Raw genomic sequence first — 25,187 nt, 5'->3', positions numbered from 1 at the left:
CCTCGTCAGAAAGGTGTGGTTTGACATCCAGCTGTGTTTGGCTCGGCGTGGCAGGGAGGGGAACCGTGAGCTGACCATGACATCATTCAGCATCCAGAGAGACGAGGATGGCGTTGAATACGTCAGCCTAGCGCATAATCCTGACACTAAAAATCATAAAGATCCAAACGACCCACACAAGCAAAACCTAAGAGGTTTTATGTTCGCAAGGCCTGGGGATCCCCTGTGCCCAGTAAAAAGTTTCAAGAAGTACATCTCTACACGGATTTACACGAACCACAGCCTCCGGAGCACGGCTGTGGGTCGACTCTCAGACGCCGGGCTGGAGACACGCCAGATCATGTCTGTGACGGGGCATTGCTATGAAAGCAGCTTGCAGGCTTATTGGGCTCCGTCAGTCCAGGAGAGACGAGAATGGAGCAACATTTTGTCGTCCCGCAACGTCCCAACCAGCAGTGGTCAGGGTCCACAAACGTTAAATCTCCGTCCTTCAAATGCCACTATGATGAACATGCCAGTATCTCTATCAAATTTCACGATCAACGGCAATGTTGCATTTAATTTTAAATAGTTCGTCGCCTGTCTTTCTGTCTTGCTTACCTTACTTAGGCTACTTAGCCTACTTGCTTGATACAGAGTGAATGGTGGATAATATTTATAAAAACGATTTAGGATAGACTTACTTGCTTGATACACATTTAATGATCAGAGTGAATGGTGGATAATATTTATTGCAATAAAAAAACGATTTAGGGAACTATCTGTGGACTTTGATTATTTGAAACAAAATTTCGCATCATCCTCTGGACACACACAAGCGGTAAGAGGTGCACTTGCCCTCTGAAATGATACTTTGTATCACGTAACATAACGTTAAGCAATCATCTCACTTCCCTCCACTGATTAGGCTTAATATAACAGCTGTTGGCGACCGAGCTGCAGGTTCTGTGGCCAGAGCCGGTTACCTTGGCAACGCGTCACAGCGAGAGATATTAAATAGTCCACTCAGCCGCTTCTTGTGAAAAACTTACGATTTTAAGGGTAAAAAACAACATTAACGTATTAATAATTGATTTCATATTTATTTCTTTCGTAAGTGACCATGGTATAAGCGGGATAATGCCCTTCGAGGTGTCCATTATCAGAAATGAATGGACTTCGCGGAAGCAACCGTCCTCCGCTTCGCGTCGGATGGTTCACGCCTCCGCGGCCTCCATTCATTTCTGATAATGGACACCTCGTCGGGCATTATCCCTTACGTCTTTGATGGCGACGGCAAAGAGATGCGGTTCACAAGCGTACACTGTGACCTGTAAATTTTGGTTTGTAATTTAAGCTTTTCATCGACCTTCTTAACAATAAAATGATTAATATATCCCTCCAATGCGTAGTTTAGGCCCTTTTGGTTACTTCTCAATGACATGTGATCGTTATGTCCCCAGAAATCATAAATTGCCTCCTGCAAAATGCCGTGTACTGTGACCCCTGCCATAGCGCCCAGTCACTGAATGTTGATAGTTTGTTCGAGTGAGTGGAGGGGGGATGTGGCTGAGCCATAGGTGAATTGGTGCGAAAAGCTGTCAGTCATGGACAATCAGGATGTCAAACCCCATTCAGCAACAAATGAAAAATTAAAAGCAAACTTATAAGAAAAATGAACACCTGAACACAGCAGTGTAATAAGAACTACCTGAAATAACAATAATAATTTGACATGAACCTTGATCTGTTACTTTAGGCGTAAGTTCTGTCCGCTAACCTAGAGGGGGCGGGATTTATGACATATACTGCAGCCAGCTGGCAGGTGGCGATCAAGATCTTGGCCTCACTTTTGGGGAGCTGTCGTGTCATCCATCTTTATTATACCGTCTGTGGTTAAGGTTTTCAGCCATTTGGGCTGCAAAAAAACTGTAAAAGCCAGAATAGCAACGGTCCAGTTTGAACTGGCATTGAAATAGATTACACTTATTACTTTAATAACTTCAGAGTCCAAATTAGTAATGGGAGTTACTGACTCAAAACCAAAGCAGGGGTTTATTAAAATAGCCGCAGTAAGGGAAGGTTATAGTGAGACCATTTAAGCTGTCATGGGTCTTCTGTCATTTTATGTATTCACTCCACAGCCTTGGCTTTTAATCCTGCTCCTCAGGACACAGAGTCCTGTTGGTTTTCATTCTAGTCACCCAATCAAGGACTCATTTACATTCTGGCAGCAGGCCGAATGCTATTAAATGTTAATAGCTGTGCGGTAGGAGAGGAAATAAGCAGTACTACAGGTCACACTGACTCCTATCAGTTATGTGAAAAATGCTTTGATTTTTTTTTTTTTGTTTAGAAGGTAGAAGCCTTGAAATGTATGTTTTTTTTCCCCACAAAGGGCAGGAAACACTTCTAGTTTGAAATACACCCCACAGTCCAATGGCTCGCACCAACTGTGTTTAATAAAAAATATGCCAAAGGTACATTAAACTGATTTGTAGACCTCCAGATTTCAATTTCTGTGTTTTTTTTATATAGTGATGTCTGTCCAGTATTTCTTTGTGTTGCTGTTCTTTTATCCACCAGGTGGCAGACTCAGGCTTTTAATTTGCTATTTATTGCATATGGCCATCACTGTGGGATTCTATAGTGTGATGCAGTAAAGTCCATGCTCATTTTTATGTTGTTGAAATACTGGGTACAAACCTGTAGTCAAGGCTCTGCTGGTGTATAAGTTTTTTGCCTGTTGTTGACTTTGCTGCATTTGTCTTATGGGTAAATCCTAAACTTGTGACCAAGCTCTGATCTATAATCTTGTGTGTTCTTATTCTAACGTCCCAATGTATGTGAGACTCTTGTGTGCACGTCAGCACACTGACGCACTGTCATTTCCTTTTCAGCAGATATTTCACTCAGTGGTTTCTATAATAAACTCCACTTCCACTCTGAAAGTGACATGAAGCTATGTTGTGAAACATGCCCCTTCTTCCTATGGGTTTTCTGCATGATTTAGATGTCCAATCTGTTGCGACCTTCTCATTTTAGGTTGCTGAAACGCTGAGATGGACAAAACACAAAAGGACCACCCGGCTGACAAAAAGATAAGCGACTCTAGGAATAACTCTGAAAAGGTTAGTGTCATTAACTCATTGAATACACAGTAGCATGTATGACTTCACCTCTGTGAAATGATGACATCTTTTGTGGTTTGAGTGGTTGGACAGATTGACAATTCTGTCCTGATGGTACAATGTAGGTCAAGGCTGTTTCACATGCCATTGTGATTTGCCTGTTATGTCATAAAGAAACCCGTCATTGCAGGTATGGACAGGATGTATTTGTGAGCAAACTGCACTGTACACAGTAAATATGTACACGACCTATGTCATGAACATATTGGCACACATTTTGGTGCAGTTATCCAAAATCCTTCTGCGACCTTGTGAGGCTTTTTGCTACAGTGGCCGATGGGTAAATGCGGTACAACGGCCCAACACATTTCCATTCAGAGACATGTTTTTTGCAGCTTCAGAAAAAATGCCAAAAAAATAAAAACAAAAAAAAAAACCATCCAAAAATCCAAAACAAATACACCAAGGGGACTGTGCTGTAATGAAAAAGCATTCAGCAGAAAGCCAAAAAGAATATGTTTACAGCAAGCATGCTGCAAATACACAAACAATGCAGACTCAAAAATAAGAAGAACCTTGATCACTAAAATTAGGTGGGAACAAAAGTGGATATATTGATAACGCTATCAGTTATCAGACAAATTTGCTGTTATGTATCGGCATATCAGATATCCGCAAAAAAATCCAATATCATGCATCCGTAATTAAAGACACACAAACCCCAAAACAAATGCAACAGGAAAACACGTGTCTCTGCAGACAGGAGACTTTGAGGGGGTGTGGTAACTGTTTTTAATTTGGCCAATCAGAGGCTTATAATCTCCTGTCAATCAAAAACTTATTTCACCAATATGCTGCCGGAGCACTGTCAACTGTCAATCATTTTTCAATTCAGTTAGTCACTTCAAAGTTTTAAAAGAGGGGATGAACAAAATACATAGAACTCGTTCTTCGGGATTATCATTGCTTTGCAGACATTAACGTTATAAGGCTACTCCATAATTAATTTAGCCACTTGTGATGATACAGTAGGCTACTAATAAATATTTTTTAGGTCGTTATTGTAAGAGTAATGCCTTGGGTTCACTTTTGCCTGTTTCAATTGGAAGTAGACAACTTTTCCACTAGCTAGCTCACTAGCCACTGCTCTCTCTTGGGTTAAACATGGAGTTGTTCTTCTTAGTGCTCCCCCTAGTGGCCTGGAGAACGTCTGTTGTGTTGACTGGATATGCAGCGTTTTATTGTTGCATTTGTTTTTTTATTTTTATTTTGCATCATCCCTGTATTTGCAGCGTGTTTGCTGTTAATGTGTTTATTTTTTGACTTTCTGCAGCATGTTTCTCCATTTGAAGCCAGTTTTCCTACAAGTTGTTTGGGATTTTCATATTTTCTTTCTGAAGCTGCACCACGTTTCTCCTAATCTAAAACCTGTGGGCCGTCGTAGCATGTTTGCCCTTGTAAGCCGCCGTATTGACCTGCTGCTGAAACAGGGGCCCTCTCCACTGCCCACTGTGCTCAAGTGACATCAAAATTTGATTTAAGTTAGGAGGAATAAGTGGTACTAATAATGTAATAAACTGATCACATTTGACACATTTTTAAAGATGATTGACTGATATTTCATAACATGAAATTAAAGACAAAAGTTATGATTCTGCCCTGGTTATCTTAAAACATGATATTTAATATGTAGAATTATTTTTTGTGTCCACATTGGAAGTTTTGTTACCACTCTGAAATAAACTAAATATTGCACACCACTCACTTGATCCCATTCCCTCACTGCTAGTGGCTATGCAAACATTGGTGTTACAGCTTTGATCTAGCTGCTCGGTCAATGCCAGTTTTATAGACAGCCACCTACTCAGCAATAAACCGCTCTTCCTAAGATAACACAGTTAGTTTATAATCTTCCAAAGTGCAATCCTGGTTTGAGGTTTGCCAACTGAGCAAGGCCCCAGTGGAGATATTTCTATACAGCTTCATCTGTTCAGTTACTGCCCCTGCTTGTTCACCACACTGTTGAGCCAACTCAGCAACATCACATAACTATTACTGATGGTGTAGGTGGTACTCAGTACGTGCATTGTTATTTTGTATTTTGCTTTCTTAGTTGTATGTAATGTATAGTTATATTGACAAAGGGATATTTTCCTTCAACCTGAGGAGCATCATTAACACCGAAATTTAAGCTTTTATCAAAGAGGTTTATATTCATGCTCATACCTGCCCACCTCCTCAGCAGGAGTGTAGCGGATCAAATGCCTAGATGGGGTTCTTATATAATGTATAGCGTATATAACGTTTAGGGGACCTTATCTTCATACTGTGTCTCTTCAGCCGGCCACAGCAGACACTCCAAGCCCCATGGACATACTTAGACATGCCATCATAGGTGAATGAGAAGTATTATACAGAAAATGGAAAATGTTATGAGCACATCCAAAGGGTTAAAGCTGGAATAAAAATAAAACATTAAGCATGAACAAGGACCAAGAAATAAAGATAGACAGCAGAAAAAAGGGACAGTGAAACACATTTATTTAGCTTGGATTTTATCAACTAATTGGACGTAAATTAAATTAAAATGTTAAGCCATTTAATGTTAAGTATTGAAGACAAATGTATGCATCATCGTATCTTATCGTATCTTATCGTATCTTATCTTATTGTTATAATAGTGAGTATCATTTTAAATGCTATATGTTTATTCATTATCTTATCTTATCGTATCTTATCTTATTGTTATGATAGTATCATTTTAATCACTATATGTTTCTTTATTATCTTATCGTATCGTATCATATCTCGTCTCGTCTCGTCTCGTCGCATCGCATCGCATCGCATGGTATCGTATCGTATCTATTTTAATGTTATAATAGTGACTATCATTTTAATCACTATATTGTTCATTTACTGTGTTTTTGGAATTTAACACTAACATTTCATTTTGTCTCTTCATTAACTTGAAAACATACATAAGTTGTTCAAGCAGTATTAAGCCATTTATCGTTGGCATAGTGACCTGACCACAGGCAGTGACTCTAATCTTATCAGGGATGAACTGCGTGTCTCATCCATTTGGTACCACTTGTTTAAATAAACATGCTAAAGCTAATATTCCATCCTTTCTTCCTTTCTCGGTAGCTTCCAAGTTAATAAAGCGACTTCTCCTTTCCTAAAACCTCTTGACTGGTACGCAGCCCTCCCCAAGGGTCACATGGTAGAGGAAAAATAATCATGTGGAAATCCATGCACATGTGCAGGGATTGCATAACGATTGCTAAACTGAGCTCTTGGATGAGCACACTGGTTGAGCAGTCCATGTGCAGGGGCAGAAAAATTTTAGGGGAGAAAAAACCTGTATTTTGATATCACTTTGTCCTTGTTTATGAATGTGTCTTTGTTGCAAGCACAAAAAAAAAGAGAACTGTACATGTGAATTAAGTTGTGCATTGATAACTTAAGAAACAGTGTACAGACAACCCCATATGGAATATAATATAGTATATATATAGTAAGTATATGTCACCATTTTACAGTGTATGATTGGCTTTGATTAGATGATCCTGTGAGGATGAAATACAGGCTGAGAGGAGTGTTGCGGCAAATCTTTTGTGCATGAATAATTAAAATGAATTGTATAGAGTCTAATTTAAAGTCAGCACTGACTGACTGATTGTTATTATTATGTGCAGCCTCTACAGTTGTTGCACAGATGAGTGCTCAATAATCTTTGTGCTTGGTTTAGCAATCATTGTGTACAGATTTCCACATCAACATTGTTTGTTTTACCATGTGACCCTCAAAAGGCTGGAGAGGTATGAATGATGCTTGGTGTGCTTTAGAAGTGGCACTGTGATGTTGATGTTGAAAAGCTGGGTCCTGCATAGCAAATGTCGTAATGAATTTATTTCCAAGCCCTTCCAAGTCCAGTCTTGACGATGCTCTAACTTCCCCCTTCCAAGTCCAGTCTTGACGATGCTCTAACTTCCTGACGCACACGTTCATTCATTCATTCATTCATTCATCTTCTAACCGCTTGGTGTGCTTTAGAAGTGGCACTGTGATGTTGATGTTGAAAAGCTGGGTCCTGCATAGCAAATGTCGTAATGAATTTATTTCCAAGCCCTTCCAAGTCCAGTCTTGACGATGCTCTAACTTCCTCACGCACACGTTCATGTTGTTTTCAAATTCTGTAAGATCACACTTAAAGACATCTCGTTATACAAAACAAGTGTGGTGGGGGAGATGCTGTTGCATATGCCTATTTAAGTGGTAACATATGCAGATGGAAAAGGAGCACTCTACTGAGGCAGAGCTCAACAGGGACACACATCACAAGGGCATAATGCAAGCATACTATTATCAGTGAGCCATTACCTTGTCTAATGGAATGAAGATATATGGGCAGAAACAGCACTGATTTAACACACCTCCTACGCACTATTGCTCTCTCAACACCAGTTGTTAGTGGGTTGCCTCCAAGTTTACTCACTGTTAGAGACAAATACAGACATCCTGCTAAAATAACTGACAGTAATCACGTTTTTACGTCTTCATGTTCAGCTCCTGCTTTTGCTCTGTCTGTTAAACTCAGTCCTGTCACTCAGATGGTTCCTTTTACTTTTCAGTAGGTCATTTAACAGATCAGATTATATTTAAAGGTTACACAGCATATGCCATGTGCTAAACCCCCATACAGATCCTGCTTATAGCCGTAAGTGCCAAATTGATTTCTTTAACACATTAAGTTTAACTACTTTTCGCTGATAACTGCAGTATCATCCAATCACAAATCTGAATAGGTGGACAGGGAGATACTTTGAATGAATGTGACCTTCTTTTGCTCTGCTTCACTTCATTTTAGCAGATAACATCGTGTGCTCATCATTCTGAGCTCTAATCCTCAAAAAAGTATTTCACCACTAAACATGTTTTTTTCTAAAGCTAGGCTGTCTGTGCAGTCAGAAGACACACATACTTTTGACAATGGTGTTATAAGACCAGAGACAACAGAAGAAAAGGGCTGTGGCTTTTGCTTTTGCTCAAGAGGTAGAAAAGTTTCAGCTACCAGAATACACTGCACCGCACCAGACCAACAAACGCTCCTGCTGGTGGGTGACATAATGTGAGTTTGGACATTTTTCCAAAAGAAACAAAATGGCAACTGGCTGGTAACAAACAATCTTTAAGTACAGCCAAACAGTGCACTAAAATATGTTCTTAAGACATCTGAGGCAAGAAATAGGCACTACAGTCACAGAATCTTGGTTTATATTTGATCAGAACGGCCTAGTTTTACTGTTTGATCTGAGTTTGAGACAGATATGTAGAGAGAGAAGGGCAGGTCTCTCTCTTGAGCTGAGGTGATAGGTATATGAAAAGCATGTAACCTGTAAATATATATATAATTTCTTTGATGAAAATGTGGGAATACAAAGTCATATAAAGCCAGCAAAAAGATTTGAGCTGAGAGATGTGCAGGGAGATATGAGTGCCAGCAAGATGGAGGGAAGTTCATTTACACATACTACCCACATGGTGTAGTCACCATCTCCCCTTAGCCTTGCTCCAAATACACCATCTTTCCCTTCTACTTTCAACTCTAATTCTTCACCCCTGCTGTGTTATCTCCATTTGCTGGTTCATGTAGCTATGCCTCCAGGCTGTTGCTCTGACCCGTGGCCTGTCAGTGTAAGGTATATGTTAATGCTATGCATACAAAAGTTCTTTGTTCTTCACTTAACAGTGTGTAAGACACACACAGTGGAGTGTGTATTGCTCCTAGACTGGACCTAGCAGATTCAGAGTGTATTATTACAGTTGTAATAAATCCCTTTTGAAATTCAACCTCACCACTTTGTCCAAGATATTAATATAATATTTTCAAGCTGTTAGTGAAATTGCATGATGAATCATTATTTTAGTTTTTAATCACTATTTTACATTCACTTGACTGAGGTGGCTTTAACAAGAGGAGCTTTCCACGTGTGCATTCGTTTTCTGTCTCCATCATTAGCTCCATGACTACCAGCAATAACCTTCTAGGAGACTAGGATTTTCATTGAAAGAAAATGACTCCTTTTCCTGTAATGATTTCAATGTGCAAGCAGCACCAGCCTCAGCCTTGGGTAGCCGGCTGGAAGCAGAAGAATTAGGCAGAGTTTCATGGGAGTAAAGATTGGATTTTTTTTCTCCCATATTCTCCAAGTCTTTTCATACATGACAAGACTTCTTGATTACTATAGGGAAATTATTTAAAAAGCATTTGCGGTGGCGTAGGGTAGTTACAGTGGGCCCCAGTGCATGCTATTATGATGGGCCCTAGTACATGCTACTGTGCACATAGCACAGTCCTGCACTGTCTACATTTACATCCCTGCATTCGGGAATGATTATATCACAAGTTTTTTTCTATCCATATGGGTGGTTGATCACTGTACTGTGATCACTATAAGTAGCTTCCACTGTGTAACAGTCTGCAGTGGTTCTGTGACGTGCAAACATGCACACAATGACAACATGCTAAGTTTAAAGGAGCTATATGTAAGAAATCTAAAGCAAATAGTCGTAAGATCCTCCTAATATGTCACAGAGACTAAGGAATAATGTTCATATAACATACTGATCTCACCGACAACAATAGTACAGCCAGAATATTCGCATTTAAAAAAATATTTTACGGTCCGCAAATCATGTTTATGTTTTGAATTTGTGTTTTGGCCTGTTGCGCCACCCACCGCCGTCTACCAGTCACGCAGTCAGTAGAGTCTCAGCATCAGTTAAAGTTACAACTGAGCTACAGCAGCAGGGCCAGCAGCATTAGCAGTGTCCCGGTACATAGCATTAGCAGCCGGCTCCTCCTCAGCTGTATCCCGGCAGCAGTGTTAGCAGTGTCCCGGTACATAACATTAGCAGCCGGCTCCTCCACTGTATCCCGGCAGCAGCATTAGCAGTGTCCCGGTACATAGCATTAGCAGCCAGCTCCTCCTCAGCTGTATCCCGGCAGCAGCGTTAGCAGTGTCCCGGTACATAACATTAGCAGCCGGCTCCTCCGCTGTATCCCGGCAGCAGCGTTAGCAGCAGAGAAGCCGGACTTGGCTTGGTCCGCTGGAAAACCGAAGATCACGGACGCGGCGACACGGCCCTGCCATGGCAGCCGCCCGTGGGCAATCAAATCAGTCTCCAGCGTGCCGCTGTCCAGCAACCTCGAATCTGTAGGGAAGGGGGGGGTGGACACGATTCGCGGCAGTATTTTGAATTTGAGTGCAGTAACCGCTTTGGCCACATTCTTACATACAGCGCCTTTAAATGGGTATAATGTTTCACCATCTTAGTTTGGCATGTTTGCATGATAACATGAGTAAATAAGCACAAAACACAAAGTACAGCTGAGGCTAATGGGAATTTTATCAGTTTTGAAGGTAGTTTGTCATAAACCCAAGTATTGGAAAAATAATTATTTTGTCCTGATGGTGGCGCTAGAGATAAAGTCAGGGCAATACCAAAGTGATTGCAATACATCCTCTGGGGGCCATAAATGTCTGTACTAAAAATTTTATGGCAAACCTTTAAGTATATTTCAGTCTTCCCCAGAGTGATGGACTGACATTGCCATCCCCTAAAAAACTAGTAGTTCAGTGAAAATAGGATTATAGGAATATTTGCTTAAAAAATTTAAATGTACCATCAATTTAAATTCTGGTTGAAAATCAGTTCAAAACAACTTTAAGTATAAGTCTATGTTACCACTTAAAAAGGTGAGCCCTAATCATTCTGCAGTTACATAATATTGCACACATTGGTTTTAGCAAATGGTTTACTATTTTTGTCTTGCTACTTACCGTAGTTAATCGGAGGTGTGGCGTTGGCCAAAATGGGATAGTCTGGCCAACACTTTGGTCCATAGCGTGATACAACAATACAATGACCATATTGTTATGGTATTTTGATATTTTGGATAGTCATAGTCCCTAGAGGAGGACTCCCAGTGTTTCTGGTGACTTTCTAACTTTAATTTTGTCATATCAGACCAAACTTTCAACCTATACACTGGACACATGAAAATATAATGGACATATTGCATGTAGGTGCTCCCCATTATGGTTTTCCTTCTGTCTGCCTCTATTGTAGGGTGACAGGGTGGTACAGTGGTTAGCATTGTAGCCTTACAGCAACAGGGTTCCTATTTGAACCCAGAATAGGGGGCCCGAACCCCAGGGTGGGAGAGCGTGCAGAGCCTGCGTGTTTGCATGTTCTCCCCAAGTGTGGGCCTTCTCTGGGTACTCCAGCTTCCTCCCACAGTCCAGAAACATGCTGCTTAGTTAGTTGGCGATTCTAAATTGAATGTGAGCATGAATAGTTGTCTGTCTCTATGTGTCAGCCCTGTGATAGTCCTGCAACCTGTCCAGGGTGTACCCTGCCTCTCACCCAATGTCAGCTGGGATAGGCTCCAGCCCCCCTGTGGACCTGAATAGGATAATCAGGTTAAGGAAAATGAATGAATGACTCTACTGTATTATGGGCTTTAATTTACTGCTACTTTGCTATGCTTAATTTTTGTACCTGCACTGTTCACAGAATCCTTTTAATCTAGTAATAGACCTATATGTCTTGCCAATGTTATTCACTCTGTCTAGATGATGAGTTCTGTGTCTCCCAACCCTGTCTCCTAAAAATTAAGTTTGTATGCCACTAAACTGCTGCCTGAATTATGTCCCGAGATAATGTTTCTGTCAGGTAACAAAACACTACAGTCCTGTACTGTGTAGGCTTCAGGGTGAGGATGGGGCACATACAGAGTGTAGGACCTTGACGCCAGATCTTTGGGTTCGCATCTAGACTCCTGTCTTAGGTTTAGGACACAAATACTCTTTGGTTAAGGGTTAGGGGAAAATGTGATTTTGGTTAAATGTTAATAAATAAGGTAATAAAAACATAATGCTAGTAGTAGTCACCGTATTGCAAGATTTTGGTAGAAAATGTCAGTGAGCATTTGCTGATACAATCAGTGTCAACATTTTTGTGACTTGCCAGATACATTAGTGAGCAATATGTCCTCATTATGTAAATAGAAAATGTAATTTGCATAAGCATTGTGGTGTTACACAGATGTCCCGGCGTACAAATCATATTCCAGATGTCAGGGAACATGCTTGTTTGGTACAGACCTCAGCAATTGTAATTGGATGTAATTCAGTATTTTTTTTATCAATGAGTAAAAATGCAAAAAATATCATTCCAATTACAATCCCGACTCAAAATAATCCCAGTATGATTTCTTTGGCAAATGGAGCAGCTCGAATTACGCTTCCCTCAAAACGTATTTGCTGTTTTAAATTAGCTGTATATAAATATAATTTCTAGGAGACAGGGTTGGTATCTCCTCACTAGCATAACATTTTTGGTGAGAACTACAGCATACTGTGCATTCATAGTTCAGTTCTTACTTCACTGACAGACCCTGTATGACAGCTGCCTTTATCATTTTTAATAAAGTGGTCCTTCTTTGCTCAGCCTATGTCAAATAGCCTCATGTTATTTAAACAATGACACACTCAAGGGTAAATTGAAGGGACTAACCCAGTACACTACTGTACAGTAGATACCTTGCCTGATATGAAACGACCTCTGCTGAAGTCCCCTCACTCCGACCTTGACATTTATCGACAACAAGGTGACTGCCATTGACAAGGCCTCTAACATGTTCATGTTTGTATGCTTGGTATGAACCTATGTGTCATATGTGCTCTCTCTTCAGCAACCAGTCACAGCGTGTCTGTTCAGCGCAGCCTTCTTCGGTGCCCTGGGGTCATCTTTCATTTACGGCTACAACCTCTCTGTGGTCAATGCTCCTGCTTTGGTGAGTCCGCTTGTTGAGAGGCAACATTGATTTTTCTCCATTTGTTAGCCCTGCTGGAAAATCAATAAACATTAATTTAGATGGTGCTTCAGAACCAAAAACACACACGTTCATGAGTCTATAGATTGTTATTGTCACTGTTACACTAAACCCCATTACAGAACTTATTCATTGCCGTAGAACTTTAAGTTATTGGTCATTTAAATAATGGACAGTATGTTTTGGTCCCCCCCACAAAATCTGGTAGGATATTGCATTGTATGATCTACAATATGTATGCGTTTTGAACACACATTAAACTGAATCCAGTGAGCCACTGTTAAACCAAATACATGCACTTTAGGTCCATTGAATACATATAAATAAGTAACCAGAGTGCTTTATTAGTTTAGATTAAAAGGCCCATCCATGAGTTACAGATAGCCAGTTCATATTTTGTAATTAGATGTAGTTCAGTAATTATTACATTTTGTTCTTTGCATCACAATCAAAGTTTGTTTTTGTGTTTGGGGTTTGATTCATTCCAATTTTTTTATGACCCTGTCTTGACTCTCAGGATAAAGATTAGGAAAGGTATTTGGATTAAAATGTGTGTTTACTGTTTGGACCATTGTTAGTACAGGGCTCTTGTTAGAGAGAGGAAAAAATAAATCAGGCACCAAGACCATTGTGTGTTTTGCATTGCTCAGGCTAGATGAGGCATTTTCACAGTCTGTAAAACTGAAATTGCAATTTTCAATAGCTTTTATTTGCCAGTCCACTTGGGCGGTGCCACTTATGAATTAGGAACAGCATTTTTCTGAGGTCATATTTTTCAGTCTGGCCTTGTGTTTGTTTAAGGGTAATTGGATGCCCCACAGGTTATTTAATTGGCATTCAAACATTGCTCTGCAGCTGCCAATATGAGTACAGGAAATGACGCATGAAATGCAGAAAAAGATTTCAGCTTTTACTAAAATAGACTGAACTAGAGCCTTATTTATGTCACTGCTGTCCAACGTTCTAACTGATTCTAATTGACTTGTATAGCTCTTTTCTACTCCTACCGCTCAAAGCACTTTTTACACCACAAGTCACATTCGCCCATTCACACACACATTCACAGTCACACAGTGGTGGCTGAGGCTACCATACATGGTGCCACCTACTACTCTGTAACCATTTACACACATACACAGCCATCAGAAGCTGAGGTTCAGTACCTTACCCAAGGATACTTCGACATGTAGACTGGAGGAGCTGGGGATTGAACTGACGATCTTCCGATTAGTGGACGACCCGCTCTACCTCTGAGCCACAGTCGCCCCATAAGCAGTACTGTTTGTAAAGTAAAGATAACAAAGCGAAAAAGCTCTGAAAACCAACTGTACACTGTTTATCAGCACCACAGGGTAGGCATTTAACAGTGAAAGGGCCAGATATTTCCCTCAGGAGTAGGTGGAGACCAAAACAGAGCTAAAAGAAGAGCAATATACAGTCACCAGGTGGCCAGACACAGGACTCCAAATAAAAAATAATGTTGCTCTGTAACTGCTGGATGTGTTCAACCTATAATAATAATAGAATAGACAGCTGTATCGATTCAGCAATCAACTGATGTATTAATTCAGTGATCAATAATCCAGTATCATCGATGCAAAGTAAAAACAGTGGTCCATGTAGTAATCTTCAGGATAATAATATGCTTTTATTTTGAAATTCTGTCCAAGAAAAAGACGATGAGGATAACAGTATGTACTCTGGAATAAATCAGCAGCATGGAAGTATTTTGGATTTCAGAGAAAATACTTGTCAACAGACAAAGCACATGTAAACAATGCTGTTATGTGATTAAATGCTCTGGAAACAGGACAAACCTGGACAGGCATCTCACTCCGCTAACTTCTCAGCAACATTAGCTGCTCTGTTTCAGCAATGTTAAGCTGAAAAACAAAAAAAACAAAGAAAAGGAGATACAGCGACTTAAACCAATGGAGGGTAGGAAAAGGTTTAAATAATACATGTAATTTGTGAGGAAAACTCCACTCGCTGCTAGGCTAATTTATGCAATGTAAAAGGGCTAAAGCAAGTAATGGATAACTAGCAAAAAACAACTGATTTGTCTGTAAACCTTGAATTTTATTATTGAGCCAAATTTCATACTTTTGTCATATAATCTTGTTATGTTTAATGGCTGTTGGGGGAAGTTTGATTTCAGGGTTTTAAGTCAGATAACCCTTAATTTTTAGGAAAAAATATCATAATTTGGGTTAATGAAAATATTTTCTCCAGAAAGGGCTTTCTGGCAGAAAGGGCTTTCTGGCAGAAAACCCTGAAGGCAAACATATCCCATGTGCTGTTTTATGTGTGCTAGTGGAGTCAGTTTGGTCAGTAAACTTAACTGACTACAGTTATTTAACCTACAAGTATTTGTGTTGTTATTATCTTTTAAGGCCAAAAGCAAAATATAAAAAATAAAGGGGGCGGCAGCTTTTTCTGTAACTTATTTTGTTTGTTTTGAATGGGCATATGATATCGTCTTATATCGATCACAAGCCCCTGAATTGTGATATTGGCAAATATTGTATTGTTGTCTAAAGAATTGGTATAATATTGCATCTTGATGAAACTAGTTATTTACACCTTTACAAGGGACGTATTAATTACTAAAACACAATAAAAACAAGTAAAAGTAAAATGGAAGAATAACCGAGAAAGTGATTCTGTAAAACTGCATTTTTAGGAGAGATTTGAAAGAAGTAGAGGACATGTCAATGTTGTGTTCAGAAACCCCATGATAACATTTTGTTGACAGTGGCCTGATAACAGAAGCAAACAACCTCTCAGCTGTCTCCACATTTTCATTCAAATGAGGCTGAATCCTGATTACTGCACAGGGATGCGTGACGTCACCTTTTTACGACTTGGCCTTGCACGCGCCAAACCAGTGAAAGGAACACAGACAAAAAAATGACACATAAATCTCTCATGAGAAATAACAAGAACTGTTGTGACTTTGGCAGGAAATATATTGTCTTCATAATGGACCCCATGTCTCATATTCAGAAGCTGATTGTGAAAGTTTGTTTACAGGACCTTTAATCTTTTTGGCATAATGCCATTTGGAGAGGCTCACAGTGGCATCAAAGAGTAAATGGTGGGGACTGAAATGGTCCCCAGCAAACTAGAATTGGAATAATTGCTACATGATATGTGGCTTGGACCACTCCTCTGGGATGGCTCAACATTTTATAACCTCATTTGGCAAACTTTAATGAAACTGAAACCAGGAAGGTCTCTAAAGCCTCTAAACCTCTAATTGGAAAGCATGAGGTTATGCGTGAAAACATTCTCACACTGTACTATCATACAAGTTAATGATTCGTCGCACTACACTATATTTGTTGTGTGCCCTCAGGTAACACCCACTGTACACACAGAGAAAGAATCACGTAAAAAGCTTATGACTTGTTAGAAACCTGCTATTTTAATGTGCTGACTTAGACACAGTGACACAAGGGTATTAAAAAAACCTTTGGCATTCCTTCCATGGGACTTTGGGAGAACAATTCGATCACAGAACAGCGGGGTTCTTCTTTTAATTAGAGGCTGTATTTATGAGTTGAGTGAGCCACACATCACAGGGGTAGCTGTGATTGGTGAATTCAGTGAGCATTTGGAGGATGAAAGGGAGAGAGCGGAAGCCTGGCAGCTCTGACCTGAGAGTCTAATTGGTGATTGTCTGATCTCCAGGATCAGTTCAGCGATGCTGTGCTACACACTATTTACAGGGCAGAAGTAGAGTATCATACATTTTTAAATTACTGTAATTCTCATTATCTGCTATCTTCCCTCAAACCATCACCACCTGCACAACAGGTTCATAAAGGATGCCAAGTTCACCCCCTGGGTAGGTACAAGTCATTTTTAATGGACAGGACATGAAGCTACAATCTGATGGCTGCTGATGGGCAAGACGCACCACAAATAAAAGCTGAGCTGGCCTCAACGTTTTTCAGCGCTCAATCATATGATTTTGTTTCTAGCTGTGGTGCTGTTTAATGTAGCCTGTTTAGCTGACGCTGTGCTAGCTTTCTGTGTATTTCAGTGTACACAGGGATTCAAGGTGGCAGCGAGATGTGATGTTAAAATGGGGCTCAGACCTTGATCAAAAGCATAGATTTTTTTGGCCAAAAACAAACTTAAGATGGTGTTCAGTCGGGGTCCTTGTTGCAAATAGCAGACACAAACAAACCCATGACAGCATAACTATGTTAATGAGCACTTTGACAGACTTTAGCAGCAACTCAGAGATAATGTACCTGTCCACGCTGTTGCTTTGCCGCTTGCAGTGTGAACACAGCATGAAAGCATCTTTTTTCTTTTGGCCCTGGCCTTTTATTATTTCTGAAAGGGGCCAATAATAGTTTGTTCAGCAGCACCTGGTGTTGCAGCACCAAGGTGGTTTAATACATAATCGACCTCCCAGATAACCTCTTCATTTCCAAGTTAAAACCTTCTTATGGGCAGCCAAAGCTCTACAAAGCCATTGCATTAAACACTAATTCTGAGTGTGTCGGGCTTTTACTAAAGACTTTAGCTCTGCATATTCATAAGTCTTAACCTTTAACAGGAGGCTTAGGATTCATAAAAGAAACTGTCTGGTTGTATTTGCACCAAAAGAGCTGACTCACACACTGAACCATAATCATGTAGCTTCACTTAGCATCTCAGTTCACTCTTGGCCTAATTGTCAAAACCTAGGCCTCATTTGAAGCTAAGACGATCTTAAAATCCATCGTTCAAACCTTCCTTCATTAGTTTAAGGTCCACACAGTTTAATACATTCAGCGTCATACTTGCGTTTGGCCATGTGTTTAGGCTAGTTTGCTGTCTCTGTCAAGTAGCTGTCTGTTTGTCACTCACTGTAAACAGCACTTCAACATAAAAACTTTGTGTCAGAAATTCACCATACTTAAAGAGGCAACAGATAACATCTTTTCATAAATATATCATTATGAAAATAATGTGGGTTGCACAGGGTAGTGGCCACAGTAAAATCAGACTGTCAGCGTTTACATAGGTTACTTAGTGGCTTTGCAATCTTTGTAATAAGCTTCTGCCACCAGGGGCGAAATTTAGCGTGATAGTTTGAAGAATACAGCCACCAACCAAGCATCTGTATTTTGATAAGTTGGGAGTCAGAGTGTGCTGCCTTTATGGAACAGTTCTGTATAAGACACCTTTGAGAAGCACATAATGCTATCTGCATCCACTCGCTCTTAAGTGCTGCTCTGGAAAAACTCATGGAGAAACACTCTTAGAAAATGTTTTGAACTCTGAAGATGAATTGCTACCTGGAAATGGGGCCCCTGTCCTTGTCCTGTTTTGCAGTTATACTAGTTTGACCTATGTGCCATCAATGGATTGAAATAATTCAGTTGTTCAAGCATTAAACCACAAGGTTTGAAAAAGCTCTTACATTCCATCAACACTCTCATCTCAGCTGGTAAATGTTCATTATGTACCGCAACCTTCAAATAATCAAAACGATGAGCTAATTTTTTTCCTTTTGCCTAACAAAAATGCACAAATCCCTATCTGCACAACTCAATTAGCAGCCAGTGAATTAGCAAAGTCATTTCTCATTGATTCAGCAGCTGCTGTCAAAGTCCTAGAAACGCTGCCTCTGCCAGTGCAGCTAATTCTCCAGTTCATATGATGAGCTGCTGCTTATACTTTATTCTCTTTATAGCTTCTGCTCACCAGGAGCACCAGCTGATCACTAAGAAAGCACTGGCTCCTTTCCACCATTTCTCCCGCTGTCTTTACAAAACTCATACAAAATAAGTTAACTGGCAGCTTCGTTTTTTTACTGTATGCTTGCCAACCATCTGTGTGCTCTCAACCCGTCCTCAGCTGTAAGTAAAGTATAGAATATACAAGTTCTCAAAAATGCCAAAGTTTGGTGCAATAAAAATAGCATAACACGCAGGAGCACTAAGCAGAAACTATCCAAGCCAAAAAGTTTAATTAACACCTCCATCAGTGAGCCAATCGTAAAATGCTGCGGCAAGTGGCAAAGGAATATTAAAAGGAGTGTTAAAAAACAGGCCATGAAATTCTAATAAACTCTAACCATCTCAGAGTTCAAATATGTGATCAGATGGCAAAGTTCTACACATTTAAGAGAGGAGGCATATTTTCTGGCCTCCTGTAGGAAAAGCAAATACTTGCTTCATTCTGAACAAGTAAGTGGAAAGGTGATGGAAATCTTGCCTCCAGGTTTGCAAACCATACACTGGGGTACTGTTGGCTTCATGCAGTTAGTTAGTAAAAAAAAAAAAAAAAAAAGTTATAAATTGAATTTCCGTAGTCGTGGTAGGGGATTAGAGAAACTTGATATACCAAAGCCAGATTTCTTTGCTTTAACTGGGTTTCTGCTTCTCTTTTCCACATATACCTGACAAAGACTCCATACAGGGACACTGTTGTGACAGCAGTGGAGGGATCAAGGGCAGATACTTCATCTGTTGGGCGATGAACATACACATTTCTTAAGAACAATTCTCAAGGGGGACACCAACAATGCCGCTGAAAGTACTGTTATTATTAGTTTTGTATTATAGAGAGAGACAGAGAGGGAAAGAAGAGTCTCCTCTAACAGTGACAAACAGACTGACCCTGATTCATATAAACAATCCTAATGCAGGTTGACTGCCCATCAGCAGAAGCATTGTCTGGTTTATGTCTCTATCCTCACTGCGCAGCCGAGGGATGGTTCGCCCAGGGCGTAAAACTAGCCAGGACCGCCTCTGCAACAACTGTCCACTTGGACTCGATGAATTGATTGGATTTTGGTGGTTAAATGTCAAAGGTTACTGTGACCTCACAGTGGCCATAACTCAAGAATCAATGCGCTAATTCTGACAAGATTTCACCCAAATGTCCAATAGGATAAAATGATGAAGTGATGATGTTTTATATCCAAAAAGTCAAAGGTCAATTTCACTGTGACATCATATCGTTCTGCAAAAATACTTCTCTGACCATTACTCAACGTCTTAACTCAGGAACAGAAGGGGAGACCTTTGGTCAGATACCAGATTGGTGACTCTAATCTTGGGTGTCCACCTCTAAACTGTGCTGATTATGTAGATCTTCTTTGCTGTCGGGGCTACAATGTGTGTGAAGCATCCATGTTTTCACAGACGTGGATGTAAGCTGTAAGAGAATCTTTACAGGTTTGCAGAGGATTACGACCACAGGGCAGTCATTTTAGTTATAAACAATGATAATTTGGTCATGGGTCACTCACATCTCTCGCCAGCATAAGCGACATATAGGTTCCAAGGAAAGATAATTTTAAAAGGCAAAAAGGCAATAGATTCTCAGATTTAAAATAATAAAATCTAAAGTGTGACTAAATCAGCTGACAGTCAGTAGCCGTAGAAAACATTTGCTTTGGGACAAACAGTGCTCACATTACACAGCCTGTTCGCTCTTTGTACTGTTGACCTAAATGCTTTGACTCAAACACAGGACAACAGGAAGCACCATAAAATGCACCTGAAATAAATAAGACATGGTTTAAAAATGATAGAAGATTTAAAATGCCTCCATTAAAACAAATGTTAAAAGCATGATTATTCAGACTTTTGTCTCAAATTAATGAATTCACAACACACAAAACAAAGTGAGGAGCTGTATTGCATTTCAGTGTTGTCCAGCTGAGGGCAGCGCATGTCAGCACAGATAATGTTTGCCCATGACCCCACCCCGAGATGTGATCAGACAGCTGATTATTTTTCATTTTGACATGAACAACTAAGTTGTCTTGCTCCTCCTCAGTGTAAACTAACGGCAGTACAGGCATGTCTGCGCTGTCCCCTACTGGACAACATTGAAATGCAATGCACATCTTCACTTTCTGTGCTGTGACTTTGATTTTAAAGTGGTATGGCAAATTCATGTCACGGTGAAAAACAGTTAAGTTTTGAAAGTAATGAAAAAAAACCTAAATTGCCATTTTGATTTATGCTTTTCATCTAATTATATAAGTTCACAGTGGTTGCTTGAACACAGGGAATTAGAGAGTAATTTGGCTGAACTCATGACTGACTGAGCATGTGCATGTTTGCAGGGAGCAACAGAGTCAGATCCTTGGTAATAATTAATCTGTTCCATATGAGCTGGCTGCCTGAACTGCAGTGAAAACAGGGAGGAGGCTGATTAAGGCTGGCTGTCCTTTATATCTCCAGTACATTTTTAGTCCAATGCTAAACAATCTAGGCACTCACAGTTGTTCTGCTGACACTTGCAAGGACAGCCACACCACCTCTGAGTCATAGCAGACAATGGGAATGACTGTTACCAGTGCCACTTCTGCTTTTCAGCACTGTTGGGAGCTAAGAGGAGAAATGCACTCTGCACTGTGTCCTTTTACCGCCAGTTTTACAAGGATACTGTTTTAATTATGTCTGGTGGTTATATATTCATTCACAGTTCATTTTATAGCCATTAAATGCCAGCAAAAAAACATACCATGTGTCTCAGGTGTAAAACACAAGATTAAAGAAAAATATGTGTTGATGAGTGATTCATCCATGAAAAGGACACCTTAGTCAAAGCTTCAGTGCTTTGAGGTGCCATTCATTTACTTATTATATAGCAGGACTTCAACCTATTCATTTAATGCAGTCGCTTAGTTTGCTTTTCAGGGTTACCACTTAGAAACTTTGTGTGTGTGCATTAAAGTACACAGTCTGTGACGTGAGTTGATTATGTCTTAATTCAGTCTTAATCTCCTGCTATTACATGCTACTTTCACAGGCAGAGGGATAACTGTAGGCAGTGTACCACCAGCACATTAAGACATTTAAACAGACATATTTAATAGGCAAGTTAATACCTGTATGAAATATTTAAGACATACATTCTGTATTGCACAATGGCAGCTTGTAGACTCATGTTTGGAGTCGTCACAGTGAAAACTACGCTTTGTGTGAACTGTATCATTTACCTTTTAAATGAACAGTGAATTTAAAAGGTGTCTTTCTCCCATGTCTCTCCTGTATTGCAGTACATTAAGGCTTTTTACAATAAGACATGGAATGAGAGATATGGGGAGCCTCTTACAGCAGAGACAGCCACCCTCCTCTGGTCTGTCACAGTGTCCATATTTGCCATTGGAGGCCTTCTTGGAGCACTGTCTGTCTCCATAATCATCAAAGCACTGGGAAGGTGAGTTAAGTCACTTATATTTATAATCGAGTCTTATTCATGCAACACAATTGCATCAGCCTGGGACCTGAATCCTAGAATTAGATTAGCAGATTAGCCAGACAAATTTGGGTAAAGCCAGACTTTCTGATATCATGAATCTTACTCACTTTAGCTGCGGCAGATTGCCATGGTAACCTGCTCTTGCACAGATTCAGTTAAGAGGATCATAACAAAATATGTTGGCCTAAAGAACCTGACTACTAACATGTCGTCTGTTTGGAAAAATTGAGTCACTGTTCTACAGGATCCCAACATGGACAAAAGTACTGCATTTAATGCAGTGTTGAGAAATAAAGAGCGCTGAGATATATTCACAGAAAAGTGTGAACACTTTTCTTTCCATTAAAGTTGGATAGGAGGGCAGAATAAAGCATTGTTACAAGTTACAACATGGACAAACAGACATATACAACTGTCATACACAACAAGTGATTAAAAACCACAGTATGCAATTAACACGAGATACAAGGTCAGGACAAGAATAAATTTGATTTGAGTACAATTTCTAAAATGATTTAGTCTAAAAGAGCGAATTTCTTGATCCTTTAAAATCGACTTTAACTCCCCAACAGTAATCAGCTCTGCTAGTTTCAGATCATTCTGAAGATTATTCCAAGATGAAGGAGCAGCATATTTAAAAGCTTTTTTTGCCGAGTTCTGTTCTCACCCTCAGAACCGGCATTTGAAGAATATTAGGAGAGCCAAGGCCATATTGATTTTGGTCTCTGCACATGTATGTACATAGATAAGAGGGAACCAGGCCAAGAACAGATTTATATATAAAAACCAACCAATGCTATGGTTGTATGTGTATGTATGCCTGTGGACATACAAAGACGGACATTTAACATTGGAATACAGAGTACAGTGGTGTATGCGATTTCCGCAACTAACTTCTTTAGACACCGGTCAGGGGCATTCATGAAAAGCAGATCACCATAATCCAGCAGTGGTAAAAAAGTTGCAGATATCAAGTGTCTCCTTGCCTGAAGGGAGAAGCCCAATTTAACCTTCAGCTTGGAGACAAGGTTTTCGATATGTGCTTTCTAATCATTTGAAAGTAATTTTCACATCTTTATAATAGTTTATTCACCTTCATATATATATGTGTGTAGTAATCAATCCATGACTTCTTTCTGTTCTCACTCTATAATAAGATTCAGCAAATAGAGGTCCAGTGGCCAAATCAGCCCATGTGGTGAGGAAAAACTCGGCTTGCCTTGACTTGTTAATGGATTTTACAACTAGCTGTGAAAGTAATCTAGAGAAAACACTGCACTTTTTCCCTTTTGCCCTTCCTGGCTCGGTGCAAACACATGGCAAGATTAAGCGTCATCCCAGTATACAACACACATACATTTTTCATTGCCTGGCTGAAACTACAGTGCTGCCTCTTTTAGAGCTTAGGAGACAATACTGCTGTGTGCTCTTCATCCTTCATTGCCAGGCTTTCAGTTCTCACTTTCTTTTATTACCCTCCATACCCTGTGTACCTTCTTTCCCCTCTCTCTGACAGTCTCTAACTCATAGCTCCCAGTCAGGAAAAAGTGTGAGCTGTGGTCTCACACAGATAGTGCCGTTTGCCACCACAAAACATCATCCTGGAGGTGGAACTAGTCCTCCTGTCCCATGTTACTCAGCGGGACAATGGCAACACAGTCCTGTCCTGCCCAGTCTTTGTTGCAGGAGGCCACAAAGTTGTTTTGCCGAAGGGATTCTGTTGCCATTGACCCAGATGTTGGCGCCCTTCTTCAACATGTTCTGCAACCAAACACATGCTGAATGGAAGTTTTCTTGACGGTGCTGCTGTACAAACGGAAAAGTCGTGTCAGTCTTCAGCATTCAAAACAACAGCCGTGTTGCGGCCTGTGCCAAGACACTCCCTGCGAGAGTCTTCCTACATTTTTGTTTCTTGTGATAGGAGGAAGCACTGTGAAGCGTAAAATATCTTCACAAACATATTTAAGTGCACTGTTTGGCTGTAATGTGAGAATTTGTGGACAGGAAGTGGGCGCCTTGCTGTTTCCTGTATTGTATAAATGGAGGCTGAAAATTTTGAGATCAGAATCTAATACTAAGCAGTGCTGATAAATATGAACCAAGGCCTATTACTGTGTTGCCTATTTATTGCCTCAAATGTTTTTAGCTTACTGTTTAAACGTAATTTGTAGTTTGTTAACAGCCGTCCACTATATAATTTCTTGTGGCAAATTGGACGAGCTGACATTATGTCACCCACTAGCAGTGCAGTGCATTCTGGTGGTTGTAAGTTTTCTACCTCTTGAGCAGAAGGATCCTTTTTTTCTGTTTTCTCTGGTCATACAGCACCAATTTCAGAAGTATTGGTGTCTTTCTACAGCACAGACACCCCAGTTTTATGAAAAAAATCTTTCCAGCAGTAAAATACTTCTTTAAGTAACACTCTTAACTGCAGCAGCCCCACAAAGAAATGACGAAATGTTTGAAAATTCCTTTTAAGGTTTAGGTACTCAAGTGTCGTAGGGTCAGGGAAAGAACACAGTTTAGGTTAAAATAACTACAGAGTTCAGGTAAGTGATTGACCATGGTCATGCTTGGTATTGTAGGCCGCCTGAGTGCACCATTATTTCGAGTCTAGTGAGGAGAAGAAGAGGCCTTCAGGTCTTCTGAAGGATCATCGGCTGCGACTTAGTTCATCCTGAATAGCAGACATGAATAGTGTGCTGAGAATGAGAATTGCACCCACATTATGACTTATTTGGCATAATACTTCTGACCTGAGGGTCGAATTTATATATGTCCACATCTTACTATATAATGACGAAAACTCTGTCTGTTGGTGTGTGTGTGTGTGTTCCACGTTTTTCTCCTCACTGACTTGGTCAATCCATGTGAAATTTGGTACAGTGGTAGAGGGTCACGGGAGGATGCGAATGAAGCAATATTACATCAATTGGCCAAAGGGGGGC

General features: G+C 40.1%; 1 protein-coding gene across 3 annotated transcripts in view; it reads left to right on the top strand.

The window, feature by feature from the left end:
- The window catches only part of slc2a9l2 (solute carrier family 2 member 9, like 2), a 166,866-nt gene that overhangs the window by 13,098 nt on the left and 128,581 nt on the right, over nucleotides 1-25,187 (top strand). For all 3 annotated transcript variants that reach the window (XM_050038483.1, XM_050038484.1, XM_050038482.1), the window contains exons 2-4: nucleotides 3,025-3,110; nucleotides 12,874-12,975; nucleotides 22,037-22,197. In XM_050038483.1, coding sequence (XP_049894440.1) covers nucleotides 3,042-3,110; nucleotides 12,874-12,975; nucleotides 22,037-22,197 — 332 coding nt within the window. In that variant the 5' untranslated portion in view covers nucleotides 3,025-3,041. The remainder of the gene's footprint in view (nucleotides 1-3,024; nucleotides 3,111-12,873; nucleotides 12,976-22,036; nucleotides 22,198-25,187) is intronic.

Source organism: Epinephelus moara, chromosome 24 (assembly GCF_006386435.1).
Source record: "Epinephelus moara isolate mb chromosome 24, YSFRI_EMoa_1.0, whole genome shotgun sequence".
Taxonomy (NCBI): Eukaryota; Metazoa; Chordata; class Actinopteri; order Perciformes; family Serranidae; genus Epinephelus; species Epinephelus moara.
The sequence above is the reverse complement of the archived record's forward strand: the minus strand, read 5'-3'. Positions and strand labels throughout refer to the sequence as shown.